The sequence below is a fragment of the Rana temporaria genome, chromosome 13 (assembly GCF_905171775.1).
Source record: "Rana temporaria chromosome 13, aRanTem1.1, whole genome shotgun sequence".
Lineage (NCBI taxonomy): Eukaryota > Metazoa > Chordata > Amphibia > Anura > Ranidae > Rana > Rana temporaria.
In genome coordinates this window covers 34,943,261-34,960,794 of record NC_053501.1, presented here as the reverse complement: position 1 = coordinate 34,960,794, position 17,534 = coordinate 34,943,261, and the positions used below count along the sequence as shown (strand labels likewise).

Here is a 17,534-nt window from a genome sequence, read left to right as displayed (position 1 = left end):
GGGCTACTTTATAGAGGCCTTTAATTGCCTCACTCTGAACAGCTGGAGTCTTCCAACGACCCTTAGCCTTCCTGGCTATTTCTGGCAGCCGACGCCTAATAATGATTGGTGTATTGTCTAACGAGGCAGAAATGTATGTCCCGACTGTGACAACACCCACAGATTTACCTGACTTCCTGTCACAAGGCCTAACGCAACCATCCATTCCATCCTTATCAGATCGGGCAGGTAGATGGAGACAGGTAGATGGCAGGTAAATGTTCACAGTTTGTGTGAATATTCTCAAATCCTTCAGTAAGTCATGCCTAGCAAGTCTACTGAAACGTTTTGAAGACACTTTGGCTAATCATCCTCTGCTTTTGGTGCAAATTCTCTTAGTTTGACATTGTGGCGCTAAATTTCTGTCTGCATGATGAGATTACATACAGTCCATGTGATTTTTTTTTTTTTAACCCATGATATGCTGGAGAATGACAGATTACTTTAACGCTGAATTCTAAACGGACATAATTCAATCCAATAAATACATGTATTTTTGAATTCAACTCCTTTTCTGAATTTGACTTGGTATCAGTCTCCTATTGTAACCCACTGTATAGTAGAATTCAGACTGCTGTGAAACTTGCACGATTTCAACCCGGCAATGCAGTCTGACTTCAGGAGGCAATTTGACAGACATCTCCCTAAGTCTCCAAAAGTAGAGTAGGACCTACTTTTGAGAATCGGTGCGGCGCCGCACCGTTTTGGACGGTGCCATTGCTGGCGATGGCCACCGATTTGTCAGATCGCTTCAATGTCACTTTTAAGGCAGGAATTCATTTATTCATATGTTGGCTGCCAGATACACTGCAATGGTTCTAAAAATCATACCTGATGCATTTTTGAGAACACCGCGCACAAGTGTGATGCAATGCAGATGTTACCTCAGAGCAGTGGAGTGAATAGCCCTCCGAATCCTGTAGTGACACTGGGGTTAGAGAATAGATCTACAACCCAGAATTCTACACCTCAGTGTAAAATGACGTGGGCTTCAGTGCTGGAATGTAAGTGACGCAAGTCACTGGCGAGGTGAGTATAAATGTACGGTACTTCTGTAGCAGGGACCTTTTTCTTATTTTGTATTCATGTTAAAGGAAATCTGTCATGAGAGAAATATAGCTTTTGATTATTAAATTACAACTAAAGGCTCCTGTATGACAGTCTATAATTAATACATTTAGTTACTATGTAATTTACAAGCCTCCTAAGGTAAACACTGAGCTGAGCCAAATCCTTCATTTGTGTCTCACATGTTCCCCCTCCCAGACACTGCAGCTCACAGTGGGAGGGGTTCAGCAGCAGAGGCATCGCTGTCAATCTAGAAAACAGTGGGCAGGACTGGGTGTGGCCATGCCCCCTTCAACCTTTTTTTTTCATCCTACTAGTGTAAGCAGGCACACCCTACATGAGACAGGCAACGCTGCTCCAAATTCAAGGGCAGTGCAGCATTGTTACCATACCATCAGAGGAAGCTGCTTTAGGTGGGCTTCACTAACAGACTCAACGGGTATTTGTGGGACTTTGCAGGGAGACTAAGAAGAAATATAAAGACGTGCTATCGTACATTTTGCAAATTTTTTATTTATTTTTGGGCTTCTGTAAGTGAATGATCTGGAACAAATATAGAGATACGAATTTCTGACACTCATTCTTTGCATGCATGCCCCGGTCGGGTTCAAAAGAAGCAATAAAAGTCAGGCAACTTGCATTTTCAAATTGAGGTCCGATATTTTTATTTTGAGGCTACATTTACACCTAGGCGTTTTAACGCCTGAAGCCCGACGCTATTGCAGCTTGCAATACGCTGGAGGGGTGATTTAACATTGTCGGCTATGGAGATGGTTCACATCTCCGCGCCGAAACGCCGTACGCCTGAAGCTCAAAACAAGTCCCGGACCCTTTTTTTCAGGCGGCTTTCGGCATAGCCGACAATGTTAATCACCCCTCCGGCGTATGTTAGGCTTAAAAAAAACGCTGCGTTTTGTTGCGGAAAATCACGGGACAAAACGCCGCAATTTATCGCGGTAAAATACGCCGCGTTTAGGCTGCATTCACACCTAGGCGTTTTCACGCCCGCCGCTATTGCAGCCTGCAATACGCTGGAGAGGTGATTTTACATTGTCGGCTATGGAGATGGTTCACATCTCCACGCCGAAACGCCTGAAGCTCAAAACAAGTCCCGGACCCTTTTTTTCGGGCGGCTTCGGCGTTCGGGCATAGCCGACAATGTTAAAATGGAGGGGTCCAGCAAAAAACAAGGCTCAAAAATTACGCATTTTGTCGCCGCAAATCGCGGGACAAAATGCCTATTTTATGTCGCCGCATATCGCCTACGCAAAGGTGTGATTGCAGCCTAAGTCCATACTCTTAGCTGTAGCCTGTATGAGTGCCGGTGTTCTAGCGAAAAATGCCTCAGCTGGGTCTGCGCATGCGCAGTAACCAACGTCACTCCAGCTGATATGTTAATCAGCTGGCATGACAAGAACATGGCACATGTGCACATCGTTGGCGTCATTATGCAAACAGCGGAGGGAGAGGGTACTTGTCAGATTCTGCCTCGCTGTTGCAGGGGCGTGTTTTCTGTATGAAACGACATGTTTGTGGCTTTGTGTAAAGGGGGGGTAAAATACACGCACAAAACCCACCCTTCAACACACCCACAACCCGCCCACAATAGGAAGGCAGAATCTAACAATTACATTCCCCCCGAAGCTTGGCAAATTGTGGAATACTGCCTCCGACGATCTGCGCATGCACAGTGTTAATATCACGCCAGCTGATCAACCTATCGGCTGGAGTGACGTTTGTTGTGCATGCGCAGACCCATCAGAGGCATTTCTCGGTCCACACCAGCACGGCTTCAAAGTCAACATCCCAGTGCAACTTCATTGCTGCTTGCATACGACTTCTCTAACCAAAGTCAATGCAAGTCGTTGTGAAGTCGCCCCAAAGTTATGCAGGAACATTTATCTAAGTCGGAGCGACTCGCGTCACACCGATTTGAACCGTTCTATTGCCGTTTATGGGTCACATGACAAGTCACGGCAGTCTGAAACAGGGCTAAAGCTCAAAAAACAGATTTACAAAGAGATTTGACATGTTTTATTACTGTCTTGCAGCAAGCACATGGAAGGACGTCCTCCGGAGCCTCGTTTGGCTTTTCTGTCTTCAACTTGATGAACGCCATCATGGGAAGTGGAATCCTGGGGTTATCTTTCGCTATGGCCAGCACAGGAATTATTGGCTTCAGGTATGTAATACAAGTGTTAATGTGAGACTCTGTAGCTTGTTTAATGAGGGACAGAGAAATGTCGGAATGCAGTAACCTGTGGTTAGTTAGCACAATAAATAAATACAATTTGACTCTCACCTATTTTCCAGTTTTTAGAAAAAGTCCTGCTATATTTAATAATTTCTAAAAAAAACTACAGGAGCTACCTTGCTATTTAAAATATACAAGCTTACAATGGGTTAAGTCCATTGAGATGTATGCCATCTCGTGAATTCTATTTACAATTGAAAGTTTTACTAAGACTTGGGAGAACAGCTACCGTGTTTTTCCGAAAATAAGCCCGGGTCTTCTATTCATTTTGGCAATCAAAAACACAGTAGGGCTTATTTTCGGGGTAGGGCTTATATTGCAGCCCTCCTTGAAAATTGGGGTAGGTCTTATTTTCGGGGTAGGTCTTACTTTCGGGGAAACACGGTATTACTATTCCTCTGGCACTTCGACTCTGGACGTTGGGAGTCTCTGATATAGAAGCTGCAGAGGCGTGTGCAGCCGCTGTGCCCCGCCCATCCTCTTCTTTTACCCAATCGTGGAATGTTTTGTATTATGTGAACCCATTCACAAAACACAAAGGGGTGGATTTACTAAAGGCCAATAGACTGTGCACTTTGCAAGTTCAGTTGCAATAATTTTCCTCAGTAAATGTAAATCACATAGGTGCCATTGCTTCAGTTTGCCCCAGTGTGCATGTGCCGATGTCTCTTAAACCGTACAGGTTTAGGAGATATGCTGGGTAGCTACATGTAAGCCTTAATATAGGCTTACCTGTAGCATAAAGTGGTCTGTAAGGGTTTACAACCACTTTAATACAGTATTGTTTTAGACTAAGCAATGTTGGGGTTGCGCTCCGGGCAAATAAAGGCCCAGATTCACTAAAGAGATACGACGGCGTATCTCCTGATACGCCGTCGTATCTCTGTTTTACGGTCTTCCTAACTATGCGGCTGATTCATAGAATCAGTTACGCATAGATATCCATAAGATCCGACAGGTGTAATTGTTTTACACTGTCGGATCTTAGGATGCAATACCGCGGCCGCCGCTGGGGGGAGTTTGCGTCGTAAACCAACGTCGGGTATGCAAATTAGGAGTTACGGCGATCCACAACGGTTTTTCGCGTTCGCTACGTCGCTGCTAGTCTAGTTTCCCGTCGCAAAGTTAGTCGTCGTTTTAGGTACCCTAACTTTTACTTTGTGCTGTATAAAGTATGGCCGTCGCTCCCGCGTCGAAATTTAAAAATGTTTCCTTCTTGCATAAGACGTCCGGGAATATGGAAGTACGCTACGCACGTTGCCGTTCGAAAAAATGACGTCACTTTGCGCAAAGCACGGCGGGAATTTCGAAGCGGAGCATGCGCAGTAGGTCCGGCGCGGGAGCGCGCCTAATTTAAATGGCACACGCCCCTTTGAATTACGCGGGCTTACGCCGGAGGCCGCCGGCGTAGGTTTTCATTGCAAGTGCTTTGTGAATCAGGCACTTGCGATGAAAACTTGCGGCGGTGTAACGTATCTACGATACGTTACGCCGCCGCACTTCTACGTGAATCTGGCCCAAAATGCGTAAAGGGACCAGTTTTACCTGCTGTACCTTTACAACCCCTTTTAAGGTTATAAACTGTACAGTGGTGACTTCTCTCCATCCACAGCCTGCTGACTGCAAGGGTCAACCTTGCAGCATCCCTGATTTTGGCTCCAAGTCCTTCCTTTCCCTCTCCCAGTCTATGTACTTCTCTGCTACTATGTGAGTAGATTGCAAAAGGTTGATATCAAGTCAAATTCAGGTTTTACACTAGATGCATTAAACAAATAAATACAATAATATATGAATGAATAAAGAATTTAATTAATCTGCGTGTTTGATATCTGTCTGGCGTTAACGTTTGAAATGTCATAACACTTTGTTGGGTGTTATATGAAAAGTACAGCCAACGCTCGTTTGGCTGTTTTTCTCCTGTGGATCACATGAGTGCAGTTTGCTCTGCACTCCTATGACCCGTTTTTAGCTGACAGCGGGCTGAAGCTGATGTTGCAGAGACGGTACGTGCTCAAATATTGTGACCATATGGACCGGCACCAGGCTAGCCGCTGAGAGTCTGAGCTCCGCCCCCTCTATAGCACAGCTTTCTAGTGAGCGCAGGGGGGCAGAGCAGAGAGCTGAGACTGACCGGCACCATGGAGCTGTGAGAACTGAGTAATCTGTGGTGTTTGAGTGCTCAGTTCTCAGCCTCAGAGCCAGCATGGGGCCGATGATGCATCCACCTAGGTAAGTAAGTGTGATTCTAAAAAAACATACTTCTCTTTTAAGGAGTGTCATACTGATTTTTTATTTTTTTGCTTACGGTCACACTTGCTTTTACATTTATTTTATAGTAAGTTACTGTAACTTGGCTATGTTTCTGCGGTTCATTTAGCAAAGCTTTTTGGATGCGAGGCTTTGAAATCTAATAAAAGAGGAAGCTAGTCAGCATTTTATGCTAGCTGACTGTTTTCATGACTTCACGCTTCGCAACAATTTCCATCCACCTCTGGACAATGCCTGTTTTTTTTAAACTTTGACATATTCTCTCTTTTTATTTTTTATATAAATTTTTTCCATGCACGTAGGCTGTTACAGGCAGGGGCATTTAGAAACAGAAATCTGAACGTGCCAAAATTACATTCAGAAGAGGTGCGTTTGAGCAGAAAAACCTACTTGTTGCCCACAAACGTGTCTAAATACCTATTAACGCTAGGCGCATTTGGCGCATTTAGTGTTACTTTAATTTTAGTCCTTAACGACCGCCGCACGATGATATACGTCGGCAGAATAGCACGGCTGGGCAGATCGACGAAACGGTACGTCCTTTACATCTACCCAGCCGTGGGTCACGGGTGCGCGCCCGCGACCCGGTCCGAAGCTCCGGGACCGCAAGACCCGCGGACGCGAACGCCTCTGGGGTCCCGCGATCAGTCCCCGGAACTGAAGAACGGGGAGAGCCGTGTGTAAACACGGCTTCCCCGTGCTTCACTGTGGCGGCTGCATCGATCGTGTCCTCCCCTTTATAGGGAGACACAATCGATGACATCACTCCTACAGCCACACCCCCCTACAGTTGTAAACACACACTAGGTGAAACATAACCCCTTCAGCGCCCCCTGTGGTTAACTCCCAAACTGCAACTGTCATTTTCAACAATAAACAATGCAATTTAAATGCATTTTTTGCTGTGCAAATTACAATGGTCCCAAAAATGTGTCATAATTGTCCGAAGTGTGCGCCATAATGTCGCAGTCACGAAAAAAATAGCTGATCGCCGCCATTAGTAGTAAAAAATAAATAAAACATTTATAAAAATGCAATGAAACTATCCCCTATTTTGTAAACGCTATAAATTTTGCGCAAACCAACCGATAAATGCTTAAGTTGGGGGTCCTGGCTGTTATACTGCACCAAATCTACTTCCAAAACCTGGTAGTCTCACACCTCTCATTTAGTTGCCCTAATTTTACAAAATGTTACATATTTTACTAAAACTGGAGAGTGCAAAATCTGGCGAAGCTCTGTAAGGAAACCAATCGGCTTCCAGGCTTTTTTCTATTTTTTTTGGTCAAAGCTTAATTGAACAAGCTGAAGTTAGAAGCTGATTGGCTACCATGCAGAGCTGCTCCAGATTTTGCCCTCTCCCTGTTTTAGTAAATCAACCCCCCTCTGCAGCACAACAATTTCTTCCAGCAAGTCACGTTTTTCTTCAGCATTGGTAACAGCATAACATTTGGCCGTTTTTTCCTTTGGCAACATTCTTAAACGTCTTAAATTGTAAAAATCTTCCTGTTTCAAGATGGCTGTTTAACTTTATCTTCTTTATTCTTTACTAGTATTCTGCTGTTGATAGTGGCACTGCTGGCTGCATACTCCATTCACTTGTTGCTCCGTTTATGCATTCAGACTGGTAAGTTTTACAATGTATGCACACATGACACTAGAAAGAAATTTAAAATGATACTAAAGCACAGTTTTTTTTTTTTTTTTATATAAAATAAAAAAAGATGTTCGTATTTACCTACTCTGTGCATTGAGTTTGTACAGAGTGGCCCCTTGCCTGTGCTTTAGGGATCCTCTGCTGTCACTGCCCTTCTCTTTTCCCTGTGAGTGCCCCATAGCAAGCAGCTGCTGGATGGAGGGGGGACATATAAACGTCAGCGCTGCTCCAGGTCGGTCCACTGCATCACACACACACACACACACACACACACACACACACACACACACACACACACACACACACACAAGCTGGCCCATATTCCACACCTGTATATATGATAGTCAAAGAAGATCTGGACAAACACACTTCCAACTCTGTAATCCACCTTTATTAAAGATTTACAAACATGGCTTGGGTTGTGATTAAGCGCCAAGGTCACCGCAAAACACATTAACAATTTCTTACCCACTGTGGTCATTGGAGTGTTTTTATTATGCAGCTATGTTTGTGAATTTTCACTAAGGGCTCTTTCACACGGAGCGGATCCGTATTGATCCGCTCCGTTAGCCCGTTTGGCTCAGCGGGGATTCCTCCGTTAATCCCCGCTGAGCTGTCGGCTGACAGGGCAGCGGGGATCATGCGCTAACGTCTGCAATCCCATAGGGATACATTACAAGTCCGTAAACGGACTTGTAATAAACGGCCCGTGTGAAAGGGCCCTTACACGGATCACAGCGTTAAAAATGCGGCCATTCGGTTTTTTTTGATTATCAAATACTGTGGGGGTACTTGTGCAGGTGTGCTCCCAAGCTGGGGGGTTGTGCATCCATAGATGCACACAGAGCAGCTCACACCCGCCCTTCCTCTTACAGGATTGGACTGCCAGTAGCATAAGCCAATGGCTCCTGCTGCTGTCTGGGTCCCTGTGAGACCAGGAAGTGCAGCTAGACGACTTTCACCCGGGTACAGTGTTGGATGGATCAGGGGGACAGGTAAGTGTTTGGAGAGAAGTAGCAAAATGTTTTTTTGATGTCAGTTTTCTAAATACCAAACTAAATCGCCCAAGCCAAATATGCAAATATATGCTATTTAAAAAAAGTCCCGAGATAAAGTGCCTGCTATAAGAATCTTTTTTTGTAGCAGATTTTTTTTAGTTCTAATTATAAAAATGATAGGGCCAGATCCTCATTAGCGAGTACGCCGGCGTATCTACTGATACACCGGCGTACTTTCAAATTACCCACGTCGTATCTTTAGTTTGAAGCCTCAAACCAAGATACGACGGCTTCTGGGTTCGATCCGACAGGCGTACGGCTTCGTACGCCTTCGGATCGTAGGTGCAATACTTTGGCGCCCACTGGGTGGAGTTTGCGTAGTTTTCTGTGTCGGGTATGCAAATTAGCTTTTTCCGACGATCCACGAACGTACGCGCGGCCGTCGCATTCTCTTACGTCGTCTCTAGTCGGCTTTTTCCGGCGAATAGTTAAAGCTGCTATTTTGCGGCGTATAGATAGACTTGCCATGTTAAAGTATGGCCGTCGTTCCTGCGTCGAAATTTGAATTTTTTTTTTTTTTTGTGTAAGTCGTCCGTGAATAGGGATGGACGTAAATCACGTCTAAGTTAAAAAAAACGTCGTTGCGATGTCATTTCGCGCAAAGCACGGCGGGAAATTTCGAAACGGAGCATGCGCAGTTCAATCGGCGCGGGGACGCGCTTCATTTAAATAAATCACGCCCCCTACCCGCCGATTTGAATTCCGCAGCCAGAAATACACTACGCCGCCGTAACTTACGGCGCGAAATCTTCCTGGATTTGACTTAAAGCCAGGTAAGATACAGCGGCGTAGCGTATCTCTGATACAGCGGCGTAGCGTATCTCTGATACGCTGCGCCTATCCAATTCTATGTGGATCTGGCCCATAGTCTATAAATAAATAAAAAGTATATGTTGTTTTTTAGGTTTTAAGTAACTTTTTGTCTGTGTCTACAGCTGTTACGTCCTATGAAGATCTTGGCCTCGTTGCCTTCGGCACCCCTGGAAAGGTATTAGTGTGTTTGTTTGTTTTTTCCCTATTGGCTTATATCGGCAATACTGAGTTCAGGATGTACTGGAAATATATTCTTCTATACAACATCAGTCACACAAATCCCAGACTGGCTATTAACAGCCCAGTGACAGTTTTGTGTTTGTGCTGTGCCGTATATTCAGAAGCATCCATATAATTAGAGAAAAGCATAAATAGTAATGATTTTTCCACTAAGAACCTCAATACCCAGATGTAATTTGTGCCTAGTGAGTACAATCCTTTGGATTCCATTGTACAGCAAACAACCACAAGATTTTATTTGCAGTCAGTCTTTTATTGCTGCCAGACAATAATTGCAATTTTTTTTTATTTATGTTTTTCCATGACGTATTTGTAATTTTTCTGTTTAGATTCTTGTGGCATGCGCCATTCTTATTCAGAACATTGGAGGTAAGAGCTACAAATAAATAAATGTTGAAGGACCCGTAGACTTAAAATAAATTTAAACCTTTTATATAAGTACTATTGCAATGAAAAAATTTAGGTTGAAATTTGAATATGCTGAAAAGTTAAAGCGGGAGTTCACCCGAAAAACAATTTTTAACATTAGATTGATGCTCATTTTGTCAAGGGGAATCGGGTGTTTTTTTTTAAATCGAAGCAGTACTTACCGTTTTAGAGAGAGATCTTCTCCGCCGCTTCCGGGTATGGTCTTCGGGACTGGGCGTTCCTATTTGATTGACAGGCTTCCGACGGTCGCATACATCGCGTCACGAGTCGCCGGAAGAAGCCAAACGTCGGTGCGGCTCTATACGGCGCCTGCGCACCGACGTTCGGCTACTTTCGGAAAATCGCGACGCGATGTATGCGACCGTCGGAAGGCTGTCAATCAAATAGAAACGCCCAGTCCCGAAGACCATACCCGGAAGCGGCGGAGAAGATCGCTCTCTAAAACGGTAAGTACTGCTTCTAGTTGAAAAAAACACCCGATTCCCCTTCACAAAATGAGCCTCAATCTAATGTTAAAAATTAAGTTTTTGGGTGAACCTCCACTTTAATATATGTATACAAAATGCATGATTTGCTATGAAGCAGGAACTTGTTAATTGCCAATCCTCAGCCGTCCTGCTAATCCTGTGGTTTCATCACTGTTACTGACCTAGAACACAGAAGAGTTCTGTATGTCACTTGCTGCATGCTTATTCAATAATTTAAAATTGAAGCCAGAGCTAGCTAGATAGCATTTTCATGGGCAGATCAGCATTGGCATCATCAACATTTCTCTCTGTAAAAGAGGCCGTGTGTATATATACAGTGCCTTGAAAAAGTATTCATACCCCTTGAAATTTTCCACGTTTTGTCATGTTTCACCTAAAAATGTTAATTAAAGTATGCACAGCATACTAGCTCATTATGTGGCACTTACCTGAGATCGAAGTCCGCCTAGGTCCTGTCCACCGCCGCTGCCATGTCCTCTGGAGCTTCTTTCTGTTTTCGCCGCTCCGGCGCTGTGATTGGCCGATGCGGCGATGCCGTCACTCCCGCGCATGCCTGCGGCGATGCTGTCACTCCTGCGCATGCGCGTTGGACTGGCAGATCCCTGTGCATGTGTGAAAACATGACATTAACCCCGCTAATGCCATTCACAAAAACGGCACGCTCGGTGCGCCTGCGCCGTAGACATCGGTGCCCGTTTTTGTGAAACAATCTCCTTAACCGTGTAGGTTAAAGTGGAGTTCCACCCATTTTTTTATGTTTGTCTGTGCTGCATGCTCTAATCTCATAGTGTTCAGAATGGACAATTTTTATTTAATTTGTTGCTTGTAAATACCTTTATTTTGTAGTCCTTCATTACTTCCTCCTCCTTATTTGCCTAGGCTATTTGCAAGGGTTTCTGGGATAGGCATCATGTTTCCCAGTAGTCCTTGCAAACCTGACTGAAACCTATTACATCGCTTGTGCACTGAGCATGTGCGAGATATGCAAAGCTGAAATCCAGGAAGTCATACAGTCTGGCTTCATGATGCCCACGCTTAAAATGGCCACGGTCTATTTCTAGATTATAAATGCTGTAACAACCTAACAAAACGGACCTTAGTTTACAGACTAACTTTACTAGAATACATTAAGCTTGTGTATTACAGGGGCATTTATATATAAAAAGTGAAATTGTGGGTGGAACTCCCCTTTAAGGAGATATTTCTTGCACCTACAGGTAATCCTTAATCTAGACTTACCTGTAGGTGCAGGTTGTAACAGTGGGTTTACAACCACTTTAATTTTATTGGGATTTTATGACCAACACAAAGTGGCACATAATTGTGAAATGGAAGGAAAATTATAAATGGGTTTTCAATTTGTTTTTTACAAATATGTGAAAAGTGTGGCGTGCATTTGTATTCAGCCCCCCCTGAGTCAATACTTGGTAGAACCTCCTTTCGCTGCAATTACAGCTGCAAGTTTTTGTTGGGGATGTCTCTAGCAGCTTTACACATCTAGAGAGTGACATTTTTGCCCATTCTTCTTTGCAAAATAGCTCAAGCTCTGTCCGATTGGATGGAGAGCGTTTTTTAAACAGCAATTTTCAAGTCTTGTCACCGATTCTCATTTGGATTAAGGTCTGGACCTTGACTGGGCCATTCTAACACATAAATTTGCTTTGATCTAAACCATTCCATTGTAGCTCTAGCTGTATGTTTAGGATTGTTGTCCTGCTGGAATGTGAACCTCTGCCCCAGTCTCACGTCCTTTGCCAACTCTAACAGGTTTTCTTCTAAGATTTCCCTGTATTTGGCTCCATCCACCATACATCTTCCCATCAACTCTGACCAGCTTCCCTGTCCCTGCTGAAGAAAAGCATCCCCACAACATGATACTGCCACCACTATGTTTCACGGTGGGGATGGTGTGTTAGTTTTCCACCACACACAGTATTTTGCTTTTAGACCAAAAAGTTCAGTTTTGGTCTCATCTGACCAGAGCACCTTCTTCCACATGTTTGCTGTGTCCCCCACATGGCTTCTTGCAAACTAAAAACAGGACTTCTTATAGATTTCTTTCAACAATGGCTTTCTTCTTGCCATTCTTCCATAAAGGCCAGATTTGTGGAGTGCACGACTAATCGTTGTCCTGTGGACAGATTCTCCCATCTGAGGTATAGATCTCTGCAGCTTCTCCAGAGTTTCCATGGGCCTCTTGGCTGCTTCTCTGATTATTGCTCTCTTTGCCCGGCCTGTCTGTTTAGGTGGACGGCCATGTCTTGGTATGTTTGCAGTTGTGCCATACTCTTTCTGTTTTCGGATGATGGATTGAACAGTGCTCTGTGATATGTTCAAAGCTTGGGATATTTGTTATAACCTAACCCTGCTTTAAACTTCTTCACAATTTTATCTCTGACCTGTCTGGTGTGTTTCTTGGCCTTCACGATGCGGTTTGTTCACTGAAGTTCTCTAACAAACTTCTGAGGGCTTCACAGAACAGCTGTTTTTATACTGAGATTAAATTGCACACAGGTGGACTCTATTTACTAATTAGGTGACTTCTGAAGGCAATTGGTTCCACTAGATTTTAGTTAGGGGTATCAGAGTAAAGGGGGCTGAATACAAATGCACGCCACACTTTTCAGATATTTATTTGTAAAAAAAATTCTTCCACTTGACAATTATGTGACACTTTTGTGTTGATCTATCACATACAATCCCAATAAACTACATTTATATTTTTTGTAACCTGACAAAATGTGGAAAATGTCAAGGGGTATGAATATTTTATTTTTAACCACTTAATGACTGCTTAACGCCGATATACGTCGGCAGAATGGCACGGCTGGGCACAATCGCGTATCACAATCACGCGGCGCGCTCCTGTGACCCGGTCCGAAGCTCCGTAACCACGGCCGCAGGACTCGCGGACCCGATCGCCGCTGGAGTCCCGCGATCGGTCCCCGGAGCTGAAGAACAGGGAGAGCTGTATGTAAACACAGTTCCCCGTTCTTCACTGTGGCGCTGTCATCGATCGGGTGTTCCCTTTTATAGGGAAACACAATCGATGATGTCACACCTACAGCCACACCCCCCCTACAGTTAGAAACACAAATGAGGTCACACAAAACCCCTTCAGCGCCTCCTTGTGGTTAACTCCCAAACTGCAATTGTCATTTTCACAGTAAACAATGCATTTTTTGCTGTGAAAATGACAATGGTCCCAAAAATGTGTCAAAATTGTCTGAAGTGTCCGCCAAAATGTCGCAGTCGCGAAAAAAAAATCGCTGATCGCCACCATTAGTAGTAAAAAAATAATAATTTATAAAAATGCAATAAAACTATCCCCTATTTTGTAAACACTATAAATTTTGCGCAAACCAATCAATAAATGCTTATTGCGATATTTTTTTTTTTTTACCAAAAATAGAAGAATACGTATCGGCCTAAACTGAGGATTTTTTTTTTTATATATATATATATTTTTGGGGGATTTTTATTGTAGCAACAAGTAAAAAACATTGCATTTTTTTCAAAATTGTCGCTCTATTTTTGTTTATAGCGCAAAAAATAAAAACCGCAGAGGTGATCAAATCCCACCAAAAGAAATCTCTATTTGTGGGAAAAAAAGGATGCCAATTTTGTTTGGGAGACCGCGCAATTGTCAGTTAAAGCGACGCAGTGCCGAATCACAAAAAGGGGTCTGGTCCTTTAGCTGCATTTTGGTCCGGGTCTAGAGTGGTTAAGGCACTGTACATAAGACAGAATTGAGGTGGTTAATCCTAAATTGGGATCTTAAATTTAATAAAAAAAAAAAAATAGCTTTTACTGGTGAAATTGGGGTCAACAAGTTATGGCGTTCAGGCACCAAGAGGAGCAATATACCTGCAGCTGCCCCACAAGCCTACATGTCACAGATAATCTTAAACTGTCCTGAGGCAAACTTTTGGCACTTCTTGATAGAGCCGATGCTTGCTGTCCCTTCCTGCACGTTACTATTGACCATGAAGGCTGCCCATCATATGAATGTGTAGGGGTGGGGCTTGGATGCAGTATGCCACTACCCACGAATGTCAATACTTTGTTAGAACTCTCCAGTATTTGGCAATGCCAGGTTTGGGAGACAGCTCTAGGTGCCTTCATGTCATACCTGCAGCAGTTTGCCTCCTGGCAGCACATCATGAAGTCATTCCTGGGCTCGTCTAGAGGAAGACAGAATATCAACCAAAATCCAGAGACAGACATGGTACAAATTTTATAAATAGAGTTGCTGTGCAGTGAGTAAAATAAGTATTTGATCCCCAAGCAAAACATGACTTGGTACTTGGTGGTAAAAACCCGTGTTGGCAAGCACAGAGGTAAGACATTTCTTGTAGTTGGTTACCAGGTTTGCACTCATCTCAGGGGGGATTTTGGTCCACCTTTTACAGATCTTCTCTAAATCCTTAAAGCGGGGGTTCACCCAATAAAAAATTTCTAACACTACATCCAGCCCAGTTCTGCAAATAAAATGACACTGACCTTTTTTTTTTTTTTTCGCCGTAGATAGCGTTTATCCTTAGAATTCACTGCGGCTTCCGGGTAGGGAATCCCGTGGGAGTGGGCGTTCCTATTGACATGCCAATTGATTGACATGCTAAACGACGGCGCATAGAGCACGTCGCGACTTCCCGAAAGAAGCTCGGGTCGGCTCGGCTTTTTTTCGGCGCCTGCGCAAAGTACAGTAAGGAAGTGGTTAATGAATGATCACTTCTCCTTTTGGGAGTGCTTTATAGTTCGTGTTTTTTATATAAATGCGTTGTTTTAAGCATTTTTAAACTAGGTTCTTTATTTTTCACAGCTTGAGGGCCCGTTCACGCTATGAATTCACATGTGATCCGAGCTCAGTACGATCACACCACACCAAAAGTAGTGCATGCATCGCAACTAGATTGCATGGTATGTCTGTATCGTGCAATCTGGTTGGGGCAAACGCACTGTAATTGCAACTTGCATTTGGTGGGTCCTGACCTTTGCATTGGATACCCGCTGCAGATCGCAAGGGCAGTGCGTTTGGAGTGCAGTGAGGTAAATGTTTCCCAAGAGAGTTCAATGCTCCACTATTCCAGGCTGCACAGGACTGCTTCGCAGTTTTATGGTCTTGTGATCTGCTGCAGGTGTCAGTGCAGAGTTAACGACACCCCAAACGCAGGTTGCAAAAATTATTGGGGGGGGGGGTGACACCATGTTTTACCACACCAGGTGATGCCAGCCCTAGTGACACCACTGCTAGCAGCTAAATGCTTTGATAATTTCTTTGCTAAGTAAATAAATGGCAAAATGCAGAGGGTCCTTACATTCCAGCTGTCATTTTCTTGTGCATGTTAGATAAACAACACTTGGTGCTTGGTTAGTTGCCATAAGTAACAGACTCCACTTTGTATGAATCCGAAACCTTTTCTTGTGCCCTAGTGATTTTTTTTATTCTCAAAAGATTTAATATGTTTTTTTTTTTTACTACATCAGAATCCCCCATTTCAGCCGAGTGAAACTCTCGGATTTAAAGGGCAGGCTCTGCAGACCGTGTAATTCTCCTTATGAACACTTGAAACAACAAGGAAGCCAACACCTTTACGCCTTGCATGTTTCTGTTTCTGGCTCCCTCTGGATGGAGACCGAGCAGGCAAAGCTTCCAGACCATGCACTGTTCCATTAGTTACACTTTATAAACATGTGTTCTGAAAGTCATTGTTTACAGTGGTTTGTCTGTGTTATCCTCAGGAAACCTCACTCTGATGTTGTATGTGTATAACCGCCTTTATATCCAATCCATATGTAAGCGGCAGGAACTGGCTTCATCCTATAACCAATAATTCTACTGTGGTTGAGGTCCAGTAAGGACAGGTGCTCTTCTTGTGATTGTAAAGGTTCATTTTTTATTTTTTTATTAAAACAACAAACATGTTATGTTATACTTACCTGCTCTCCCCAACGGCACTCCTGGCTCCTCTCCCGCTAAGTAGCCCCACAGCAAGCCGCTTGCTATGAGAGCGCTCATGCGTCCTCGCTCCTGAGCGCCGCTCTGTGTGTCCATAAAAACAGCGCAGCTTGGCTCCGTCCCCAGTTTTCTTGTCTCTGGCTCTAATTGACAGAAGCAGGAGCCAATCTGGCTGCAGGGGGAGCTGCATGCAGAAAGCACATTGTTGGATTCAGATCGGGCTGCAGGGGGAACTGCATGCAGAAGGCACGTCATTGGATCAAGATCGGGCTTTGGGGAGCGCTGTATGCAGAAGGCCCATCTTTGGATGGAGATCAGGCTGCGGAGGGAGCTGCAGTTAGAAGGCACATAGTTGGTTGGATCGAGCTCGGGCTGCGAGGGGAGCTGCAGGCAGAAGGCACATCGTTGGATCAGGCTGCCGGGGGAGCTGCATGCAGAAGGCACATTGTTGGATCGAGCTCGGGCTGCGGGGGGAGCTGCATGCAGAAGGCCCATTGTTGGATCAAGATCAGGCTGCGGGGGGAGCTGCAGACAGAAGGCGCATCGTTGGATCGAGCTCGGGCTGCGGGGAGAGCTGTATGCAGAAGGCCCATCGTTGGATCAAGATCAGGCTGTGGGGGGGAGCTGCAGGCAGAAAGCACATCGTTGGATCGAGATCAGGCTGCGGGGGGAGCTGCAGGTAGAAGGCACATCCTTGAATCGAGATCAGGCTGCGGGGGGGGGGGGCTGCAGGCAGAAAGCACATTGTTGGATCGAGATCAGGCTGCGGGGGGAGCTGCAGGTAGAAGGCACATGGTTTGTTGGATCGAGCTGGGGCTGCGAGGGGAGCTGCAGGCAGAAGGCACATCGTTAGATCAGGCTGCCGAGGGAAGCTGCATGCAGAAGGCACATCGTTGGATCGAGCTCGGGCTGGGGGGAGAGCTGTATGCAGAAGGCCCATCGTTGGATCAAGATCAGGCTGTGGGGGGGAGCTGCAGGCAGAAAGCACATCGTTGGATCGAGATCAGGCTGCGGGGGGAGCTGCAGGTAGAAGGCACATGGTTGGATCGAGATCAGGCTGCGGGGGGAGCTGCAGGTAGAAGGCACATCGTTGGATCGAGATCAGGCTACGGGGGGGGGGGGGCTGCAGGCAGAAAGCACATCGTTGGATCGAGAACAGGCTGTGGGGGGAGCTGCAGGTAGAAGGCACATGGTTTGTTGGATCGAGCTGTGGCTGCGAGGGGAGCTGCAGGCAGAAGGCACATCGTTGGATCGGGCTGCG

The 17,534-nt window shown here is 44.9% G+C and overlaps 1 protein-coding gene across 1 annotated transcript in view; it reads left to right on the top strand.

Moving 5' to 3' along the window:
• SLC38A6 (solute carrier family 38 member 6) overlaps positions 1-17,534 on the top strand; it is a 100,996-nt gene that overhangs the window by 15,133 nt on the left and 68,329 nt on the right. The window contains exons 2-5 of the mRNA XM_040333128.1: positions 3,159-3,289; positions 7,183-7,256; positions 9,280-9,332; positions 9,727-9,766. Coding sequence (XP_040189062.1) covers positions 3,159-3,289; positions 7,183-7,256; positions 9,280-9,332; positions 9,727-9,766 — 298 coding nt within the window. The remainder of the gene's footprint in view (positions 1-3,158; positions 3,290-7,182; positions 7,257-9,279; positions 9,333-9,726; positions 9,767-17,534) is intronic.